The 23,336-nt window shown below is 37.9% G+C and overlaps 2 protein-coding genes across 3 annotated transcripts; both read right to left on the bottom strand.

The window, feature by feature from the left end:
- Positions 1-495: 495 nt before the first annotated feature.
- On the bottom strand, positions 496-4,523 carry LOC147761038 (uncharacterized). Its single transcript, XM_087015579.1, has 5 exons — positions 4,338-4,523; positions 4,073-4,160; positions 3,468-3,800; positions 2,503-2,652; positions 496-2,212 (listed from the first exon to the last, which is right to left on the bottom strand). Exons 1-5 carry the CDS (start codon positions 4,446-4,448, stop codon positions 1,008-1,010), a joined length of 1,887 nt encoding a protein of 628 aa, XP_086871705.1. The 5' UTR covers positions 4,449-4,523; the 3' UTR covers positions 496-1,007.
- Positions 4,524-6,191: 1,668 nt separating this feature from the next.
- Positions 6,192-22,973, bottom strand: LOC106154768 (calcium-activated chloride channel regulator 1-like). 2 transcript variants are annotated; one of them, XM_087015686.1, is made up of 15 exons: positions 22,656-22,973; positions 18,957-19,192; positions 14,396-14,684; positions 13,969-14,076; positions 13,060-13,250; positions 12,462-12,597; positions 12,235-12,356; positions 11,318-11,542; positions 10,602-10,868; positions 10,075-10,293; positions 9,351-9,498; positions 8,924-9,061; positions 8,334-8,483; positions 7,725-7,955; positions 6,192-7,364 (listed from the first exon to the last, which is right to left on the bottom strand). In XM_087015686.1, exons 2-15 carry the CDS (start codon positions 19,182-19,184, stop codon positions 6,652-6,654), a joined length of 3,165 nt encoding a protein of 1,054 aa, XP_086871812.1. In that variant the 5' UTR covers positions 19,185-19,192; positions 22,656-22,973; the 3' UTR covers positions 6,192-6,651. The 2 variants fall into 2 exon arrangements, with proteins under 2 accessions (XP_086871812.1, XP_086871813.1); XM_087015687.1 differs by lacking the exon at positions 22,656-22,973 and having other exon boundaries at positions 18,957-19,428.
- Between the last annotated feature and the right edge of the window lie 363 nt (positions 22,974-23,336).

Raw genomic sequence — 23,336 nt, 5'->3', positions numbered from 1 at the left:
TTCTATCCAAGTAAGTATTCATACTATTATATGTGCGCTGTGTTTTAATTGGTGGAATATATATAAACGTGCGTTAGAGATGACAAAGAATGACAAGAAAATGTTTTTGTGCCAAGGAAGTAGTTTTCCAAGGCTATTTTAGGCGTGGGCTCTTATTCAATTCCAGCCAGGCATTGCCTTTAAGGAGGATTTAAAACTGTTAGCAAATTTCTGAAATACTTTTATCCTTGACAACTTGTTCAATAATCACAAAGCCGAGATTTCTGGCGTAGGATCTCCGTAATTGGCATTAGTTACAGATCACATGCCTACTACCCGTGTTCAGTTTTTAACTAGTCTACAGGTTAAGTAACAAACAAGCTGGTGTGGCCTCTATGGAATAAGTTTTGGGGATTTTAAAGATTAAGACCTTACAAATATAAAAGTAGAAGAGTTTGATGAGAGCTATATACAGCAGATGTGAAACTGGCTATTGACAAACGAAGCAATATCTACTTTAAGGATAACGACATCAGATAATTATTATTTAAACTTAAATCCTGTTGACAATATTACAAATTGAGTAAACATTATCAAAAATACTACATACAGTAGAACCTTAAATAGACAAAATAATTACGCCATTTCTAATCCATCTTTAAAGTTGCGGTATTCTGATTACATATCCAACGTAGATCAAAATATTGCGACTGTTTTTTGTTGGTATAAACAATTTAATTACATATTATCATTACGAGATCTGAATTTGTATAAGGATATACATTAATCTGGCATTTTTCGATAAAATGTGGTTCTCTTTCATTTAAACACACACACACACACACACACACACATATAAATTTAACGCATGTGGATAGTTTCTAATCACACATTTTAATCATCTTCATTACTCCCAGCAGCAGTTGTTAATTAAAGATACGACAAGATACTATGTCAAAATCAGGATATTTATTTCTTGGTCCCTTTATTGAATGATAGATACTGGCACTGGTACATGTAGAATCATTCTAGACTCCATCAAGATGCGGCGATTTCTCAGGCCATAACCTTGATTTTGCATATGAATATTCAACTTCGCCTTCGGAATCTAAAGTTTTCATGATATTTGGACCAGCGTTAATGTATGAATACGTCGGCTCCCTATTGAGACGAGGAATCCCACTGCCAACGTACCAGTACTCTTCATCATCAGGGCGACATCCACTTCCGGTTTCGATCATGTTGTAATATACATGTAAACCATTGTCCTCTTTAAGAAAATCATCATTAGGTTTACACTGGTTTTGGTAAAATAAAGATTCAGCGTTGTTACGCCCGTCGTCGTTCTGGATAAAATCACAATCAGGTGGAAAGGAGAAACGTCGCTTAATATAATTTGCAGACTTGGATGCTCGCTGATTTCTGTTAAAAGAATATCTTTTACGGGTACCACCCGTACGCGGGGAGACGTCCTGTAAGTTTTCAGTTGTGGAAAGCAAAATATTTTCAAATGGAGACACTGGCACTTCGCACAGGGAAAGATAAGAATTTATATCAGCTACCGCGGATGTTTTTGAATCCCTCCACTTTGGACGAGGAGATTCCAACAATCCTTTGCGTCTTTCAACATGCCCTAATGTGAAGTCTTCGTCTAAATGCTTCAAAAATGCTGTGTTACAGTAGATAACAGAGGCGGATTTTCTTTGTTGTTTTGAAAACGCACTGGAATTGTCTTCAGGCTCCTCACTCTCAGGAATATAGGAATTTGTTGAACTGATGTTGGTTATTTTAGCATCATCCCCACTTCCGGTAGGGGGATCCTCACAAGACGGAACCATGTTTGCAGGCTGACTTGCACCACCAGGTAAATTGGATTCATTCTTTTGGTGGTTGGGCAAGGTGGTAAGATAGTCCCCCTTTATTAAAACTAAATCATCATCACTCAGAGTAAGATTTAAGCCGTTTTGGTTTGGTACTGAGGGTAACGGTCTTTGAACCCGTTTGTAAGGGTGTGTGTTAGCTCTGTCTACAGTCGTGAGTGATTCATAGTCTTCTTCTTCAATGTGGTCTGTATGTAATTCATGGGATGTGTCACAAATCTGCCCATGCAGATTTGCCCTTGAGTTTAGGTTCATTCTTCTCCAGACAAATACTAGTATGGTCACCACCAATGCGATGAACAAAAAGGTGGCACCACCTATTGACGGCCCCATTATCATATCAGTGCTCTTTGCTAGAAAATGAAAAAAAGTCCAAAGTTAATCTGTGTTAAAACTAAAGCAAACCGGTTTGCATTGAGCCCCTTAATGTAACCGTGGCATGTTTTTGAAATCTATATCTCAGCGAAATATTGACGACTTCTACATTTTGGTGACAATTACAAAGACCTACTGCTATACTAGTTATGAACAGCCATAAGGACGGGGAAATAAATGAAAAATAGAGGAACCCAAAGTATAAGAGCTTGGATAGAGGAGTTACATGTACATGTATACACAATAGATATGATGTGATGTGGAATACCGGTTTTCGGCGCTTTCCTCTCCTCCTCGCATCTTTCTCCTTCGAACCCATCAGGACAAACACACGTTCCATACAGAGTGTGACAGGCGCCATTATTTTCACAAGAACATGTATTGCTGCAGTCAAGACCATAGGTACCAAGCGGACACCCTGCAAGGTTGACAAATAAATAAATTAATAAAATTCAAAGATAAGATAAACGCCTTGAAAGGTGCGCTGAAAATTATTTAATCGTGATGACTGTTATTTGCAGTTTTTTCCCCGCGCCAATTCTCAATTTTTAGTTGTTTGTAGACATGGAAAACGGTTCTTAGGCTTAATTAATATCTATGTGTTTCTTATTTTAAAACGTTCAAACCAAATCAGAACAATAGCCAAAAAAAGAGACAGAATACCCTTTGAGCATTCCACGGGTGGTAGTCTCGTGAGGTTGCACCTTTTATTTACACATTTATTTATATATTTATCTATTTACGTTTATAGCTCAAAAACTATTACATAGACGAATATATATTGAAAGACCGATTTAATAATAGGGTGCGAGGCTACTAGTATGCGTATATGGCAGAGGTCCTCTTTGTTCAGCTTTGTTTCCCGATCCTCAGAATATTGCCAATTTACAGTCATTACGATAACATATAGGGTCGCTGATACACTTAATTGTATGTATGTAAGTCCTTTTTTTCAATAACATTAAAGCAGAATCTCACATGAATCTCGTTTTTAAAATCAAATTAGTCACAAAAACCATTACACCAAGAAAAAATAATAACGAATGAACCCAAAAGGCGACATCTGCGATAGCCCTAGGTTTTGCAAATTATAATAAAATCATGCGAGACTTGGTTGAGGGTAGGGCCAAATTAAAATCATGTCAGATAGTCTAAATTTCTATTAATCAGTCTTACTTCACGTAATATCTCGCACTTTGCATACTTTGGCCAGTGAGTGCAAACAATACCCACCTTTTGGTGTAACCGTTACTTGTATGATTAGTGTATTATTTTCAAGAGGAACATCACATCCGAGCTTGTTGACACCCGATGCCAGGACAAGTTGTGCAACTGCAACTTTAACCACGATCGTGCGATTATCTGCTACCCAATTTTCCGGAAGAATATTTTCAAGCGCAACGGATGATGCAGAAATGTTTTCGCACTTCATGATTTCCATTGTAACATTGGAAGTTGTCATGTTTTCAACTGGGTTGCATTTCAGTGTATCCAGGTAATATCCTTCCGCACAAACTTTGAACGGTATGTCGCTTGATTCAATAGAAAAATATCCATTCACTGTGCCTGTAAGGAAAGTTAAGAAAAACAGGAATAGGTAATACAGCGCTCGAAAATATACTTTATACTTTATACAATGATTACATGCAGGTCTGTAATCTGACCATAAAATATTTTACAACTCTGAAAGATTTAATCTATCGACGGTGATCTTTAAATTCAAGATAGCTCTTATTCATCGTGCAGTCAATGATAAAGTGTTTGTCGCTGCTACAGGGTACAACAACCATGTATGTCAACTCGTTCAATTTAAGGCAAGGGGAAAAAATTAACCATACATGAGCCGTTTGCTGTGGATAGGAAAGTAGTAGTTGTGCAATGATGAAAAACACAAGCTTGTATCTCAACTGCAGGCACACCACTGATCTGAAATAGCAATTTGAAAGCTATATACATGTACATGTATTCATCAGTACTATAGTCATCAGCTGTGTAATCCACTGTTTTGAATGCTTTCTTAGTGTTGTATATAGAACCATTTGAGCGTCAAAAGCAAACACTTAAGAGCAAAAGCAAACCTTTCTCTTTTTTTTTTGTACTCACCACATTCCCGCTTCTTTTGTATTCACTATGACATATTCCAGTGTCTGTGGTTGATGAATAACAAATGAGAAGGGGCAGGAAGAAGAACAAGATAAAGATTTCCCTCTCCATTGAAGTGCTCGTTTACTACTACCTTCGCAAATCTTATGACTGTAAGTCGAAAACAGACATCCAGGTATTTATATGTTCCGACTTTTATGGACATCAAGGAAGTAACACCAATATATATTCTGTTTCATTGCCTCTGTGTATTTCGCAATTCAACCTTTTTCAGTGTCACTGGGGAACATCGCTAATTCAGCACGTTAAGGGATGGGCCCAGAAAAAGAATGTGTGGTGGTAGAAGTAGGGTTTTCAAAGAGTAAGATAGTATTATATATAGTCAAGAAAAATGAATGTATTAGATTGTGTCGCATAGACAAATAATTGAGAAAGGCAATGGCGTTTGTGTGTGATTGGTTATGCAGAGCGCATTTTAAACAAGCAGTAAAAAGACGGGAAATTTGAGAAGAAATCGTAGTAGGCGTTACGTGAACTAAGCAAAACTTGCGTAGTAGAGAGCTGTGGCGTACATAGAAATTCACTGAGGATAGGGACAGATGGAAGTGCTCCTTAAAGGCGGGCTTGAAACGGGTACAAACGAGTTTAAAAGCCGTCTCACAAGCTGGAAAATTTATGAGATTTTTGGCTGAATTTACACACTGATGAGACCCTCCCCGCTCCGCCCAATGCCCAATTAGGAAAACATATGACAACGCCATCACGTCCATTCACAAGGGCGGATCCAGAGATATTTGCTGGCAATCTTCTAAATTATCTTAGTCGATCAATCATTCATTTTTGACTGTCTTCCGACAGTAAAAATTAAATTCCCATCAATGTAAACTTGAAAAAAATTGACCGTTATCCAGAAGACCCAGAAGACAGCCTACATGTGTACGTCCGCCCCTGATCAGAATTTCGGTGAATTCACCAGGCTCAACAATGGAGTCAGACCGTAACCTCAGAAGCTTATTGAATTATCTTGTCTGATCTCGCAAGCAATGATGAGACCCCCCTCCCCTCCTTTCCACCTGTTAGTAAATTAAGAAAACGCTTGGCACCATCATGCTCAATGGAATTTCTGTGAGTTTACCGGGCCCAGCTATGAAGTCGCACCGTAAATAAGTTTACAATTGCATATTGTGCATAATATCGTACAATAACCATTTACTAAAAAGTGCGTGTATTGGATTGTGTTTTGAAATATATTTTCCTGTTTGATCTAGTCGTAATCTCTGACATGCCCCATACCCTCATACTGTAAGGCCCTTGTTTTCCATTGAGCGGTATACTTAAACGATACAGTACTCACACCTCCATATAAATATAGCTCAACAAACATGCAGCCGAAATCAATAAACGTGCATAAACACAGGTAAAATAAAATAACCAATTTTTATTTGAGATCACAGTAAAATAAGAATATGGTATTAAGTTATAATTTGTTAATTTGTAACTACTGTACAAATGCCAGAATGCTGTGGAAGCTTAGATACAGATATGTCTATAACTTTTGGTGTTAAAAATCTTGTAGCTGATGAATTCATAGTACTATATATATATATGTAGAGCTTCTAAAAATAAATACGGGAACCGGGTCTGTTACATGTACTAATTCATCAGTCATTAATGAAGTACCAATAATGATTCAAAAAGAAATATCTGCACAAGTACTCCGTTAAACTTTTCTTTTTTTGTAAAACAATGCATAAAAACACAAATGATTTATAATAGCAAGGTAGACGGTTTGGATGAAGACAAAGAGGTGCTCGCCCCCTTTCGCCCCCCCCCCCCCCCCCCCCCCCCCCCACAATCAGTGTGTGTATATATGCTTTCGCCAATGTTCGCCTCCACCAGGGAGCCGGCCAATAACCGAACGTACAAATCGAATATAATACAAATAATAGGCTTATATATACATACACTTTTTATCATTCAACCAAAATATTATTAATGGACTATGTAACTATCTCAGTGATTTGAAAAGTTACCATTCTTCCGTTTCAAGCAATTAAGGTTTTAAATGTTTACTGATGACATATTAATATAGTAGTAAACAGATAAGTATAAAGACATTAATTTAGCATTTGTGATGAATTTATATAACACGAAGTAAGAAAATTATCATGTAACACACATTAAGAAACTGATATAAAAAACAATGCTTTCAACAAACAACAACAAATTATTTTTGCTAACTGACTGGGCGACGGTAAACAAATATTTTGCTAACTGATTGGACAAAGATCGTCACATGACATCCTGACATTGCTTATTTCTTTGGTTTTGATTTCAAATTCCCTGATTTCCCTGTAGATGCAGGTTTCAGTGGAGGCAACTGGGTCTTCTTTGCTGTAGGTACTGGATTGTTTAGCGCCTTACTGCTGAACCCCCCATTCTTAGCGGGTTTCGATCCAAAAGTAGTTTTGTTCTTACCATCGCCAGTAGGCATTTCAACTTTGTTCAGACCATAGGCGGTTGTTGCCGGCGTGGCTCCTTTTTGATTGACATTCTTCTTCTCATTCGTTATTTTGACTTTATCTTTACTATACGCTGGGTTGTCGACCCCTGATTTCTCGGGGACTTCGCTTTCTTGTAACTTCACGTGCTTCTTTTTAATGACAAGGAAATACACGAGCACGACTACTACAGCAATGACGACCAAAATAACGGCAACCACAACGCCAGCGATAAGTCCGGCATTGCCATGGGAGGGTTCAGGCTTAATCTCAACGAGAGAGGACGAAACGATATTGGACGCACTGCTGTTTTTACCCGATTCGTCCCCGACTTTTAAGGCAAAGAAATAAGTTGTTTCGTCCTTGAGATCTTTCAACAGAATAATAATTTTCTCTCTCTGCCCAGCCGGCAAAGGTGACGTCAAGTTTCCCTCGGCTAATTGTGACGCCAGAACAGGAGTGGCGCTGTCAAAGTCGCTTCTTAACGCGGTGTAGTTGCGTGACATTCGTAGGTCGTAGAAGGAGGCTAAAATCAGATAAAAATATTTCTATTATTCAGTTAAAGCAATTATACAGTGAACGGAAACCACATTAAACGTTCATATAGAAATCATTAATCTCATTGTGTTCCATTCCAGGCACTTCTTCAAAATAACGCAGAGCAGTGGTAAAATTAAAGTGAAGTCTACCTTTAAATTCCTGAATCTATACGCATTTTAGTAAAGTTTTGAAATGCGTCTTTCAAGTCATCATCGTTTATTTACTACATGTATTTGATCTAGAGTAAATAATTTCAAATTGCTAGCAGTGTTATACAACAGTCAAAAAACTGAGCAGTAACAGTTGCAGATATAGGCCTAATATCTTAACGCTAGTACAGACATACCATTTCCTTGGTCAAGATCATCGCCCATGGCCGTCCACTCTAAGGTAAACGTCCGCATCTCGTACGACATCGCCGTCACCCTCAGATCCCTGACAGGCGAAGGCGGGAAGAGATCCACGGTGGAGCCCGCCGTCTGGTTGGCCACGGTGAAAAAGCCACCAGAACTGCTGCGGGAGAAATCGTCAACTGTGGTGAGTTGAAACTGAGTACCACTATTTTCAACGTCAACAGCTGAAAAACATCCAAATCCATTTAATCGTTAACTTCATATTTTAAATCGATGAGTGAATGATGCTGAAAAAAACAAAACAAGAATGGTCCCTAGCTAGCTGGTTAGCTTATACATGACTGCTGGGAGCCTTTTCCCAATTGCTCCCATTACAAAATGACCTACCGAAACCAAAATATTACTGAATTTTGACGATGATATGTCTATTTTTTAATTTTCTCCTTAAAATTTAAAATAAAAGCTTGAAACTAAAGTAAAAAAAACTTGAATTCATTCATGACTGAATGGCACTTGGTGCTGTTTGTGTGCCACTACAGACTCAGTGTTGCTGTATGCCATTTTACAATAAATGAATTAACATTAAACAGGATCTCACTGACCTTGGGCACCTTGACCTTTAGCCGCAGTGTTGACCTTGACCTTGGTCGTGTTCCCACCCTCCACTTTCACCATCACCGTGTACTTGGCATTTCCAGAAAATTTTGTGAAGTACGCCGAATACGTTCCATCTCCAGCGGAAAGGTCGGCTCCTTAGAAGATAAAGATAATTTTTTAAACTCGACTATGTTTTTTTTCGATCAAGTTAACAACGATAACTTTATTTCTCCGTGCTTGCGTCCTGAGATAAGAATTACTTAAATAATAAAGCTTCCGCCAATCATCGTGATAAAAAACTACATTTTCATTTTACTCTTTGAAAAAGATCTTCATACGACTTGTAGGCCTGCATCCTCGCAGTCAAAAGACCATATATCGGTGCCATTTTGTTTGTGTCACTGAAAAAGACATTTGATGAACGAAAAGGCAAAGATATTACTAGTTATTAAAGGCTTCACTGAACCAGCCTCATACCCGTATCAGTAACATAACATTTTTTTTTCACGAGATAAAAAGTTGGCTTGATGACCAATACGATATACAATCTCAAAAATGATTTTATTGACACAATTTATTCAATTTATTAACATACCTGAGCCAGTGTCTTTCAACTCCTGTGTAAAGGTTCCTAAACCGCTAGCTTCCACAATGGCGGTGACTGTAGCGCCAACTAGCGGTGCATAGCCCCTAGTGACGTCAGCATATATTATCAAGTACAATGACGCTGGATCTGTAGAAGACATTCAAAGGTAAATTTGAAATTTGGTGGAAAGATAGCACATGTCAAAATGATAAGGTTTCTTTGACTTATTATTGCTGTATCTGTCTCCAAGATCATATTTTGAGACCAGCTTTTGGGAATTAAGGCTAAGAGAGACAGACTACCTGTACCAAATCGGTTTTTTGTCTTTTTTAACATCGAACTCTAATCGTTTATAACAACGGCTTTGAATCCTTCTTTTCGTTCTCTTAATCCCTAATCTGTTGCAAGCATTTGAATCACTGTTGACCACGTTTACCTGAAAAATCAACGTTAGAAGCGCTGATCTGTGAAGACACGTGGATGAGGTCGAGTTTGCCTCCTGTAGCCCTGGATACCACAGTGCCGGTTATTTCCTTCGATGTACGTGAGCCCGTGTTCTCCAGAATGAACCTGTATTTTCCCGCCTGGAAATGATTTTAAAATAAAAGGAACTGGCGTACGTACCGGTTTTCATGTACCCATAACTGTACATGTACGCGGGGATACATTTTACGTGTATGCACCTACATGTACGTGTAATACCACAATAAAATCTGCTCTCTGACCACAGTATTCTGTTATCAAATTATTATTATTATTCATATCTTACCCTTTGGAATTTCACGTAATCAACGGGAGCGCGTTATACCATGGATGCTATCCAACGTCTGGGTTCGAAATCATCAAAACAGTAATATTATTTAAAAAGGTAGGCCTACTGTGAAAGCAAACTCTCACCTTTCTTATACCATTACTTATTCAGTTTCTCTTTTAAAACATAATTTTGCACAACTACAATTATTTCCCTGTGGGATATTCGGAAATTGTTAAGGATTTGCAAGGGGCACCATTACATAATTACTTAAAACCTTCAATGACTCCGTTTAACATCTGACTGTCGTCTGTTGTCAGTCTCAATTCCATTTTTTAAAACTAATTTATCATTTACCACAGTAAAAAAAAAAAAAAAACAAGATGCCTTTTACACCCAGGAGAGTTACCTCGGCTTTTCCCGGAAGCGCCATGATAATAGTCGTGTCACCTGACCCACTGCTTGCTGTCTGATTGGTTCCATTTGGCAAGGTCAAGGTTAGAGATATCCCGGAATACCCTCCAGTCCAAGAAAAAGAAAATCTCGTGTTGTTCCCAACTGTGGAGTCGATGGTTACGGTGTCTACGACGGTGGAGAGTGGATTCAGGGTAAATGTGGACGAGTAGAGCTAAAAATATGTTAAATAAGTTGTGTGGTAATGATATTCTTTTGATAATAACCCAGGTGTAATTGGAAAAATTGCAGAGGGAGTCATTGTATTGAGAGGAGTTAGGACCTAAGAGAAAACATTTTAATCATTCAAATTTTACCTTTCAAAGTGTCAAGAAACAAGGACTATCTATGTGGTTTCATATCTGGACTGAAAACTCCATCTTACATTTATTTATGGAAAGGTATGTGGGAACGATTCAGGTAGGATCAAAAACGAAAAATTGTAAGATATGAAATGTCAATATAATCTGGCCAGTTTATTACCTGCACGTACGTAGGATCCCGTTTCATAGCAGGTTGAATAAAAGCGTTGTTGAGATCACTAGTGGAGTAATACGAAAGCCCGCCAGTGCTTGCCGCCAATGACGTCAGTTGGTCGTCTGCAGCGGTTGTATATAAAATAGTATCAGCAATCACCCCTTTGGCCAATATCGTGGGCTTGACTTCTGCTATGAAAGGAACAACGTTTTCTTTGCCGTCACTGATGACTTTAAGGATGCCGCCAGATGCGTTTCCTGCTTGTTCCAGAACCTGAAATAGATATTGTCATTAATTTATACTTGTGGAAAGATGGATGCACAAGTAAAGTGTAGCACGCGTTCATGAGCATTACCGATGTGATGTTCGGCACGTCTTACAATTTTTCTTCACAACCCACTGATGTTCTGGATAACAGTACCAGTACGTTTTGTGTTTCCGCACGTACGGTACAGGGTTTCGCACAGCGCTACAGATTTTCGTAAGGATTTCCCCGTGTCTCCTTTTCATGGTGTAACGAATGTTGGAATGTGATCTTACCAGCATTCGCTTTACTTTGCAAATACGTATTCGAATAAGCTTTGAACGCGAGTTATCGTTTTGTTTTAAATTAATTCATGTTGAAGCGTGATTTAGTTCTATTGTAATAATCAGATTTTTATGTTCTTTTAACAGGTAGCACACACACACAGCCACATTTAACCAGTATGTCAGTGACTTACTTCGATCCCTTTAAGCAGACCACATCCTATGCACGTTCCGCCAGAAGCAGATGTAGGTAGCTTGGCGTCAACGGCAGTTCTGTCAGCTTCAGAGTCGAGACGAACTAACGACTGCACTATTTGGGCTGACGAGGAAAACGTCACGATGCCGATGCTGCTGCCCTCTTCCGCAATGTTTAAGATGAAATTTGAAGCGGCGATTGTCATCTTTTGAAGTTTGTCGTTCTGTAGAATGATACAGGATTGTAATTAAAATATTTCAATATCTGTTGAATTATATAAAGTTAATGGATATATGGTGGTGGTCCCTCGATTCTAAGTACCAGTATAATTTATGTGAGATATTTGTAAGTCCTTATTTGGCTATATTTAGTCCATTTTGGATTTTGACTCTTTATAGATAATAAATACATAGTTCTTGCTCTAAGTGGAGCAGACATCAGTTTATTTAAAAAAGTAACCGATGTGGCTGTTTAAAGTTCATGATTTTCCTTTTTCCATTTCATTTACCGACAATAGTACAGAAACAAACCTCGGAGTCCAGTGATTAAAAGTAATCAGTGTTATCTCTTATCAATTAAAAAAAAAACATAACCTCCTTGGCGGAGGTAACTAGTATTCACGATCCTGTCCAAGATTAATGTTTGAATGGCAGTTAGTGCAAGATACAGAGGGGAGTATTTGGTTGCCAGGACGGGCATGTGCTGCTTTCAGTTTTCAAATATCCGGAAATGGAACCAGGGCAAATAGAGATTGAATTGACGTTTGCGGTCGTAAATAACGATTTAGTAAAATACAAAGTAAGTATTAATTTTACTCAGTAAGTGATTTAGTTGCAACTTAGAGCGGTATGAGGGAGGGGAGGGGGGCGAGAAGTGAGTGAGGACATAAAGGAAAAGTTGAATTGCGTTCCTTACATTGTTCATACTTCCAGAAACATCAAGGATCAGGACATAGCGTCTCTCCACTTCCTTCACGACTGTGAATGACGGTGTGGTGTTGAAGTTTTCGTTGTCCCAGGACACGGCTGGGTTGCTGCCTACAAATTAAACAAAGCATTCATTACTCATTCTGTATTCATCATGTACAGTTGAGGAATTAAATTCACTTTTAGGTCGAGGTTCTATTTCTATTTTACACTCACCGTTGCTGAAATCCGGATGCTCTAGTATCACCTCCCAGACACTTTTGCCTTCACAGAGCCGGTTTTGCCGGTTTGGAGCCTCAGTGTTATGATCTATAGCCTCGCTGTCAGGGCTGTTGCCACAGAACGTGGTGACCTATAAGAATTAAAATTGTATGAACCTATAGGAAACAGTATTCAAAACGCGGAAGAGCAAGGTCAAAGTTCAAAGAAACACAATACGGGCATATTGTTGAAATCATGACTGTGAAGGATAAAGCTCATCTCATAGGACAGTTTTGATTTGTTATTTTAATTTTTCCATTTCATCTATTTAAATAATATTTAAAACGACAGATATACCCTGCGCTACACCCCAATCACGCAGCATGAAAGGGGTTCTTTTATACTTTTTTTTTGTTAATGCACATCCGATATCATTAATTTTGTTTTTGTAGCGGCAATATATATTTTAATACAATTAGTGATACAGCGATATGTAGGCCTACTTTGCACAAAAAAATTCAGTTTCAGTTGCTAATGAGGTCCATGCAGAATAAAATATTGGAATGAGTTTTGTGGTTTTTTTCATTGATTTTTTTTTAATCAAGCAACTTACCGACTGAAGAAAATGGTAAAACATGATGGATGTCTTTTCTTTGGTGCTGAAGTCTGGGTACAGCACGCATTCTTTCTGATAGAGGCCTGTGACGGGATCTTTATTACACGGATAGCCTGGTCTCGCTCCTTTGAACCCCTGGATTGGCCTCCCCCCTAGGGCACCGTTACAGCGCGTAGCTTCAATGGACCCTGAAATAGGCGAAACCAAAATGTGAATATACTGCTTTTCAACAAAGGGGCTTAAATGTGATTAAATTGGTTTTCAACAGAGAAATTAAATCATTTTCATACGGAGAAATTAAATCAATTTCAGTAAACTATTTTGTCGTCGTTAATCCGTCTTTTCAGTATCGTTACCACTCCTTAAATCCTGTGAACAACACATATTTTACAAAGCCGGCCTGTGACGACACTTCACTCATCAGAATTACTAGCATAATTAAATTTTCCATATCTAAGAGATAAGAATATATATGACAATTTAATGTGTCACGTAAAATACAAGAATTGCGCAAACCTCGGTTTAAAAATCACAGAATTAAGTGATATTTTTTCTTTAAGTAAACAAGATCCGTTATCTATGAATCGGGTCATCGCACATAAGTAGCTGACAGACTTTCAAATCAAATTATTACACGTAGATCAAGCACCAAAAGTTGAAAATTTCTTTTTTTTTTTTTTTTTTTTTTTTTTTTTTTTTTTTTTTTTGCAAATTTCAATCGCTGGTTGTAGCGCTGAATATCTCTGATAACTTATTTTCCGTTGACTTTGCAGTGGTAACGAATATGAAAAGACATATGGTAATCTTTGGCCATAGGCTAATGCAGTATTATTTTATTTCATTTTTTTTTAGTGTGTGTGGGGGTGTGCGTGTGTGAACTTCCTCAAGTTTGACTAATTATTTTACCTGATGTCCCGAAATAAAAATGCTGTCCGTCGTTCTCGTCCCCATCTAAGGGATATTCGTCATACACTCCCCAACGAAGATGTGACCATTCATGTAGTACCGTTTTGCCTGAAATTCAAATGACAGTTTAAAAACTGATGATTGTTAAATGACTGCCTGGGCTACATTTTCCTCTCTGTGCGGTTGTCTGTATTGTAAAACCGTATGACTTACATGATATATTTAGAATACACTTCGTCGTTTTCATAAATCATTTGCTGTTGATAATATGCGTACGTAAAAGCAAAAATTTGCGCACGTCAAATGCATTTCAAATTCTCAGACGCATCTAATCACGTTTGTTAGCTGAGGCACAATCATATCAACGCCCTCCCCCCCCCCCCTCCCCCCAAGACACACACACACATATACACATAAACACACTTACCAATATGCCCAAACGTCGTCTCCGAGTAAGTTCGGTCAGAAACAAACTTAGGGGTAAGATGCATACGCTCCCCAGGCTTCCCACAAGTGCTGCCTTGCTTGACATACGGGCTGTCTCCGTAGATGGGATTCGCCTTGTCGATAATCACGTTGGCCCGGTCGAAGGACTCCGTTGTGGCAGGACTGGCGGTCATTGTCCAAGTCTTGGGGACTAGGATGGTAATGTCTTTAAAGTATGACCGCCGGTTGGTAGCGGTGAAAAGGGCCTTAGAGGCCTCAGTGAAATAATCCTGGATATTAAAAAGTGATAGAATTAAGTTTGAAATTTTATTTTTTTGCTAAGTATCATTTCGATCTAAAATTATCAGCTTTTATTCATATGAAAATCTTTTATGAAGATTTTCTCTTGATGCCTTGAGTTAATTGCTGTATTTCCAGAAATGCTGTGTTTATTTATATAGCGACGAAATTTGAGCTTTAACTGCGTGTTTTAGTAACTTGCTTTCTTCACCTTCGATGTTAGTTTATCTATATTGTGTTCAACAAAAAGCGTTTAGTTCATTCATTATTCTTCCACCTTCGGAAACCTAGAACAGGTGAAGGTAATCGAATCCTTGGGCCCTTTTTTAAATCAAAGCACACGTGTTTATTTTTCTTAAGCTTCTGACGTCTGAACGTCGGATGTAACAAAGAAAAATTCATAACCCTAATTCCTGCTTTCTATTACGGGTACCTTGATATATATACCACCAACCACATTGTAAACAGTGCTAGGTTTGAAGAAAGCTAATGTACCATAGGCAAGTCCTAACTTTTCAGGCCGTCAAACAATGCAGCTGGGAAACACATAAAGATATTTACACATGTTTAGCGTAGTTTAATACCACTTTCAAAATGCAAGATATGCTCTACTAGGTACTTGAAAATATCATTTTAGTAGGTGTTTTTGTAAATTTATTAAAATTGCGCTTTAGGGTTTAAATTTTCCCAACGCCCTTTTCTTACGTTCACTGTTAAAGAAATTAATATAATGAAAATAATAGACGGGACTTTCTTGTTTATTATTCTGTTCACCCCTTCCTTCCTTTAATTTTGAATTACGCTTTTTTAATATTAGTTTCTCGCTTGTGCACAAGAGTACATCAGAAATACCTACCAATAATTCACTGCATAATTAAATGAATAAAGAATACTCAAGGGAAAATTTTTAGCTCGTCACACATCTGTAAGTATTTCTTTTTACCGTTATGAATCAATAAAAAATAATGTGGTTGCACATGTCCAAAACTTTGTCGCAACCATGGCCTCCACAGCGATGCGTGAACGTCCTGTGTACATGTACGATCAAAGCGACCACCGTGTCTCCTTTGAGCCTCCATAGACAGCCTGGTGTCTCCTTTGAGCCTCCATAGACAGCCTGGCCAGGTTCATGGCCGCACAAGGATCGCACAAGGGTCGCCTTCCACAGTTAAGGGAGTTTAAACTTTTATTTATTTAAAGAAGCAACATACTCGTGCAATACTGGTTCTATTGAGTATGCGAAACCAAATTAACATAAAGAAGTTACGTCACACCAAAAAAGATCGATAAAGACATGCGTATTCAACTTAAAAGAGGTCCTTGAGCATAACGATTTGTATCTCAAAACACACAAACCTTTACCTTCTAAGTTTGCTGTAAAAATATTCAGATTAAACCAATATTTGCCTTTGCTACTTTGCTGTTGAAACGTTTTAACCAGGTATGGACAATTATGGTCACAAAGGTATACTTTTTACTCACTGCAGCTAGAAAACCATTTGGCATCTTGGTCCAGTATTTAAAATGAAATTTAAAATTTGGCATATTAACACCGATCCTTTGTCATTTGAAATCAACAATATCCCTATGAGAATTTGTGACTTTTTGTACACATATTCAACTTAACCATTTTTACTGGAAATTTTAAGGGAATTAATTTGGTAAAACAATGGTTGCAACCCATTTTGAAAGTGACCTTTTGTTTAGTTCCAAATAAGATTAAAATTAAACAAAAAGGTTTAATTCTATAGATTCAAGTTCGGTTACGTCTAAGTTATACCTAATAGTAATAGGAAAAAGTGCCGAACAGAGCTCTCCTTTTGGCCTTACTTGATATTTTACAACTGCAATATCTTCAACGTTTTAAAAATGACTTCAATAATCTAAAAATTCCAAATATTAAAAAATTATAGAGCTGACAACATTTATTTTTGAAAAACACCACTTTTTACACATGAAATGATTTTAATCATTTTTTTTAATCTAAAAGGAACTTTAAAATGTTTAATACTTTTGTGACTGGGGTGTGTTATTTGTACTTCAATATTTGCTTCTTAATATTGACAAAAAACTAGATTTAATTTGAAAAAGATCGATTTCTTTTCAACGTGTTTATACAATTATTTGACAAAGCGCTGACGGCGGCAAGAAGAAAAACGTGTTTTCGCTCCCGAAACAGAGATAATCCGTTGAGATCCGCTTCTTTTTAAAAGCCTCCCGTATTAAAAACCAAATTAAAAAATAAACAGAGTTACACCTGGATCACACACTGTTCGATCAATGTTTAAGTTGGATCAGACTTTACACAAGTTAGAACAGTTAATTTGATTGTGTAAAATATAGCACGGATAAAATTTGACGTGTATTAAAATCTATTTATTTAGGGGATGGAGACTGAGTTAAGTGCATACTTCGTTTAACTGCACACAAACCTTTCCCCACTCTTTTGCATGCTTTACAGATAACCTTTGAGAAAAGAATCAACTGTAAACATATTATACACTTCTATCTGGCCTAATATATGTGATTATGAAATAAACAGCTAACAATTTATAGAATCGGAGAGAAGAAATAACTACTTGAATTCAGCACCACATTGGAAATAAGTCTCTGGACTTAAGTGTCTTATCCTACGGTCTTTAATGTAATCCTAAAATGAATTCATTCATTCACTCTGTCAAATCAAATCATGTTCAACCTGTCAAACAGATTGACTTTGATTCAATAAAAGCGGCCCTTGTGCTTTCAAACGATCCCTCGTATTTCGCGCACTTCCCTCTTGGTTACGTAATAAAGGTACAAACAAGACGCCAGTGACAGAGAGGCGTGTGTATTCTGAAATCAAGTTGGCTGGATTATCCGATGATAATTCCACCCATACTTATAGATCGGAGTGATTGATTTTATCGACTAGTTGACAAACAGTTATGACACTAATTTATGTGACAAAAGTGCAGGCAGCGTTGTCAACACCCAAACAGTAATTAGATAATGATGCTATTTTCACGCCTCGTCCAACATTTTTATTTGTTCATATTCAGTGTCAATTACAATCACATTAAGATGGAATTTTTTCCCTTTCCAACAGAGTGACTTTTTTACTTTTATTTTCAAGGGAGGAAGAAATTCCTCGAAAGGATGCGTTCAAAAGTTTGCAGCTTTAAAATGAAACATTTCTTTGGGCAATGGTCATGCCGAAAAGAGGCAAAAATAACAAATATCGTTGAAATAATTGAAAGAAAACCACAGCTTGCAGCTATGGAGAGGGGCCCTCTAATCTCCCCTTTCGTTTTTGCCCCCCCCCCCCTTTTTTTTGGGGGGGGGGGGGGGGGAAGAAGCCCCATATCATCCATTAGGCCGGCACAGTCAATAAGCAAAATACTAGTGGTTTGAGGTGAACAGATGAACTGAATCGCCCTAAATTTATAATAATAGTTTTAGCTGGCACGCATAGTGAATAATTAACCGGAGATGTGACGTCACTATTTTGTATATCTCTTCCTCATTTTACCTTATAGTGTAATTGTTGAGATAACCCGAAAACTCGACAAGCAAATATGGCTTATGGCGCCCAAAATTAATAAAACAGAAAATAAACATGCATATAACAGTGTACGATTAACTGAATATATCGAATTTTATATCTATTATCTGGCAAAATAAACACTCTAACAAGTCTGGTATCAGTCATTTTAATTCTATTTTAATTCTAGTCATATTTTACTAACCCAAATAAAAACTTATCTGAAGCACCAGCCCTTATAGTTTTATGACATGATGATAGCGCTATTTTAAAATATCCCTCGTCACGTCCTGTGTGGTGAACAAACTTTCACATGCGTTACACTTCGACCTTATTCACTTATTGTTATGTTTTATTGTTACGCGACATTTCTATAAAGCATATTTGTGTTTTGTTTTAATGCGAATATTAATATGGATTTATAAAAAGACTCAGTTTTCAAATTATTTGCTTTTATGTATATTTTTCACAAAGTGCTGGTTTATAACCATGAGTGATTGATATTTTCTTGTAGAAGTGTATTCGCCTATATGATTAATATTTGGGAAAATTCTTCCTAATCTAATTATTTTGAATCAACAAATAGACCAACAAACAGTGTGAAAATAAGAGCGAACGAAAGACCTCATATCGCCATTGCTGATACAGTTGTATCAATGACTGGGGGGGGGGGGGAGGGGGGGCACCCAAGGTACATCCCCAGCCTTACCCCTTATATCCGACAGAAAATAAAACATACCTGAATGTTGGTGATAATTGTAGAATCTTCCGGCACGTCGCTGCCTATTGCTATCAATATGCCTGAATATCCGTTGTTCGTTAAAGTTATGACCGACCTTTCGCCGGACACAGAAACGGTGAACAGTATGACCAAAGCCAGAATGCATGGCGGACAGCTCCTTGCGAAGTACAGTGTCCCTCGCATAATGATCCTTCCAGCTGTCGGGTTACGTCGTGATGTTCTCATGTTCTATTCTGAAAAAAAAGGAAGTGAGTTGTAGTTTTAAGAGTCACTTATTCAATGCGAGTTACGACTCAATTCTGGATGTGGGTGCTTTAAAAAGCGCTCTCCTCCTTTTTAGTTGCGTTCCAACTTGACTGGGCGTGGGCACTTAATCCCGGATGTCAAGCATAAGACGGCGTGATTCTTAAACCCATTGGACATCGATTCTATGCTTCATTTAAGATATATCTACCAGCTGTTATTGGTATGAGCCACATTATTTATCAAAACGATAAACTCAGTATTTTGTGTTGTTGATAAGGTGCGATTTAAATAGACACGCACGTTCAAATAACCCTGCTGCTCATCATACGCGCAAACGCAGTATCATTGCTGACGAGATAATGTTATTGGTGTTTGGATCTATATTATCCCTTCGGGTTTGTGATGAATACGTATACAATAATGTTATAAATAGATATATACCGATGACATATATAATGGCAGTTTGTAGAAATTGGTGTTAACAAAAACCCCGAAAAGAACTTTTTACTGCAGGTCACAGTAGTGTCATTTTACTGTCAGAAAATATTTGCATCCTATGTCCTGTAGGATTGGATTCCCTGCGAATGGTTAGCATTCTTTGTATCATTAAAGAAGATGTTTGTTAAGGAAGAAATAGAAAAAAGATCCCTTTATAGATTATCTCGATGCGTCTTTGTTGTCCGAAATAGTTCCGCCTTTGACATGGGGTAGAAATAATCCATCTTTTTATCACAAAAATAGTGAAATATCGTTAATAGAATTTGATGAAATTACTTTTTTCACATTTGCGTCGCGCTATATGAGCGGATTTTTAAGGTGATTTATCTAGTCAGGGACGATACAGCTGTGTTCACGCTAGTTATGAATAGAAAAAATGGGAGGCTGCGTCAGGCAGTGCAAAGGTTATATAATACTAGATTTGTCAATGCTCAAACATATGCTGACTGACATAATAGAATGATGACGGGAAAAAAATAATGGATTTTGACGAGTGTGTTTTGCACAGGTGAGCGCCCTGCAATGGACGACCTGTAGGCTTGGGTCAGATCTTGCCAAGTTTCATAAAACAGGACGGTTAATTGGTATATGAGCGAAGACACCGCTTTCAGCAGAAATAAAGGAAGGGGGATAGGTGAAACCCACCCCGCCCATTACTCAAACATAAAAAAGATATCTGTAAACTAATTTGGCTTATTTTCATTGTTGTAACGAAATAATTTCCTCGCTCCCCCAGACCAAGGAATTAGACGTCTACGATATAATTCCCTGCTCAGACGACAGAAAATCTTCCTGACAATTTGATTTATGAACACGAACTGCGCAGTGAATTATACACTTTTTGTTGAAAAAAAAAACGCTGTCGTTCATTTCACAATGTATGCAGTGCAATGTGAGATCATTTCCAACAAGGTAGTTCGTTTTTGACCCAGTCAGGTTACAATATACTAGCATACGAGATAAAGAAATGAGCCTGTATGGTCTTTCAAAGAGTATCAAGATATTTGTTAACGAGTTGAATATCAATCTCATTGTGCTATCTTGAAAGCATATCACGGGCAGGCAAACCTCCGCCGCTTACAAAGACAGCATGCGAAGTTTTACCTGTGGAAACCTGAACGTTGAAGAACTGAGTCCACACTTCTGTACGCCGTCATAAGATATGTCATTTGTTAAAATTACCGAGGCATGAAATCAATTCTAGACACACTTACTTGTACAGTTTGAAACACATGCTTGTGTGTGTCTGCGTTCGTGTGAGTGTGTGGGTGCACGCGTGCGTGTGTGAGTGTGTGCGTGTGCACTAGAACCCCCTCCACTCACTCTCTCTCTCTCTCTCTCTCTCTCTCTCTCTCTCTCAGCTCTCTTTATCCTAATAACCCAAGTAGCTATGACATTTTTTCACCTCGATTAGGTGACTAATTAAACGTAAAACTTGCTTTCTCAGATAATTTGATCTAAACAGAATCGAGGGAAACCTGCTTATAACTTTATGGAAAAGCTCACATGACAGTGAAGATTGCACTGTAGGTAGTCGCCGTTATATTTTGTAATTGCTGGCAGATTTTACCAGCTGGACAAAGACGAACTTAATTATCAGCAGATATGTGGTAGGGCCTACACACACCTTTAATACTGAGTTTCTGAGTATCAGAAATAAGAGACGTCTTGCAAAACCAAGTATTACTGTAATCAAAACAAGTATAACGATTAACGGGGCCTTCGCACTCGAATAGTTTTAACTGTTATCAACCTAGTAGCCAGCAACTTCATAAGGGGCGTTCTTTTTCCGCAAAGGGGATCTTTTTACTATGAAACCTTCATGTACCTAAATAAAATTTTCCCCAGGGGGAACCTTTTCCCAGCAACCCCCCCCCCCCCCCACCCCCGGCTACGGGCCTGTGTTTTTATTTTATTTTGTTAAATAATTCATCCGAATAACTGTGACATAACTTGCCCGTCATCAGGTCTCTAGAAAACATTTTTTAACTGATTTAGTCCGTTTACAATCCATTCGGTACACGGGAACAACACCATATATATATATATATATATATATATATATATATATATATATATATATATATATATATACAGCCGTGTATATGTATCATGGATACGCATACAGTGCAGACGAGCTATATACTTTTTACCAGCTCAATTTTTGTAACGCGAGGTAATGAAGTTTATACCTGCACAGGTAAACAATGGACTACGTCGGTGAATGGCGTTCCTGGCATGTTCATACGTGTACAGCACTTGTGGAGTACCAACAGACCAGAATAGTGTATAGATTATTCATCTCCATCAAGAAAACCAGATGAGAGCCAGAGGTCCTAAAAGAACCGGGGATGATAATAGCCTCAGTGTGCAAGACGTTAGAAGAAAAAGGTAGTTATATCCTGCGCCATAGGTACACGTACATGTACGACCAGTAGAATTACTTGGTTGCGCCGCATGTACAAAGGAATTGTACAATTGTCAACGTTAAAGCACACGAGACGAGTAAATCCATCGTCTATCACTCTTATAAAACAATTTAACAGCATCTTTAGAAAATTAATGGGATGTAAACTCAGCAATAAACAGAATAAACGTGGATGCTTAGATATGACACATCTGATTTTATGTAGGTATGGAATACCTTTACATGTAGTGAACCCAAAAAGATTCGGACTACCTGTCACTGTCATTAGAATTTAACTGCTTATTTAATCGGTTTTTAACTTGATTCTATCCCTTGGTCGCAAAACCTAACTGGAATCTTTCACTCAACCCTCAAGCAACCATGTTCGCACTACATGTAAGTCATGTATTACGTATTTTTGCCAGTCGGTGTCTCTCTCTCTTCTCTTAAAGTTTTACTCTATTCTCGATTTCATTAAAAGCGATAAAGTTAAACTAAAGTACTCTGAGAACACGCTGACAACCCTGTCACCGGTCCCTACTTACTTGTTTCACCTGTCTTGTCACATAGCCACTGTGGTCGTTCGTCGGTTGTCAACGGCGTTTTAACTCGGCTGCAAAAAGCTCAGAGAGAGGTTCATTGTTGACACACGCAGCCCCTGCGCTGTGCTGTGCATTTCAGACCTCTTGAACCGCGAAACGTGTCAAGAAGCCCGGTGTATTGGAAGAGTTATATCAATAAATAGCACTGGCCCCTTCGCCCCGCCTTTGCTTTCCATGAAAGGCAACATGCATATCAGTGGACGCCGAGAGCACCATAAGATATCTTACCCTGTGTTTCAAACCATAAAGGTGTATTGCCCCGAATAGAAGAACATGTCTTATAATCACAATGAGGTACAACAGGGTTAAGGTCCGTAGGTCTTAATCTCTGAAGTGTTTATACTGTTACGACAAAAAGCTTTGTCAATAAGGCGCAATGTAAAATAACAACTAGATCGGTGCTTTTATTTTCGTGTCTAATGGCCATGAGCATTGATGTCATGATAAATACTTGGGAATTGTCTATAAAAGGTTATAACCGTAAATTTATTGTAAAATATCTAGATTCACTCACATAAAGACATCTTTAATAACATACATTAGACATTGTTTGTTTGCTTGTGATGAGAACATATATACACGAAAAACAGAAAAGTAAGCTGAAGTATTTCGAACGCTGCAAAA

This window comes from Lingula anatina, chromosome 6 (genome assembly GCF_051362555.1).
Source record: "Lingula anatina isolate TDL-2025a chromosome 6, LinAna3.0, whole genome shotgun sequence".
Taxonomy (NCBI): Eukaryota; Metazoa; Brachiopoda; class Lingulata; order Lingulida; family Lingulidae; genus Lingula; species Lingula anatina.
Note: the sequence above shows the minus strand (reverse complement) of the source record. Positions and strands in the feature narration are given on the sequence as shown.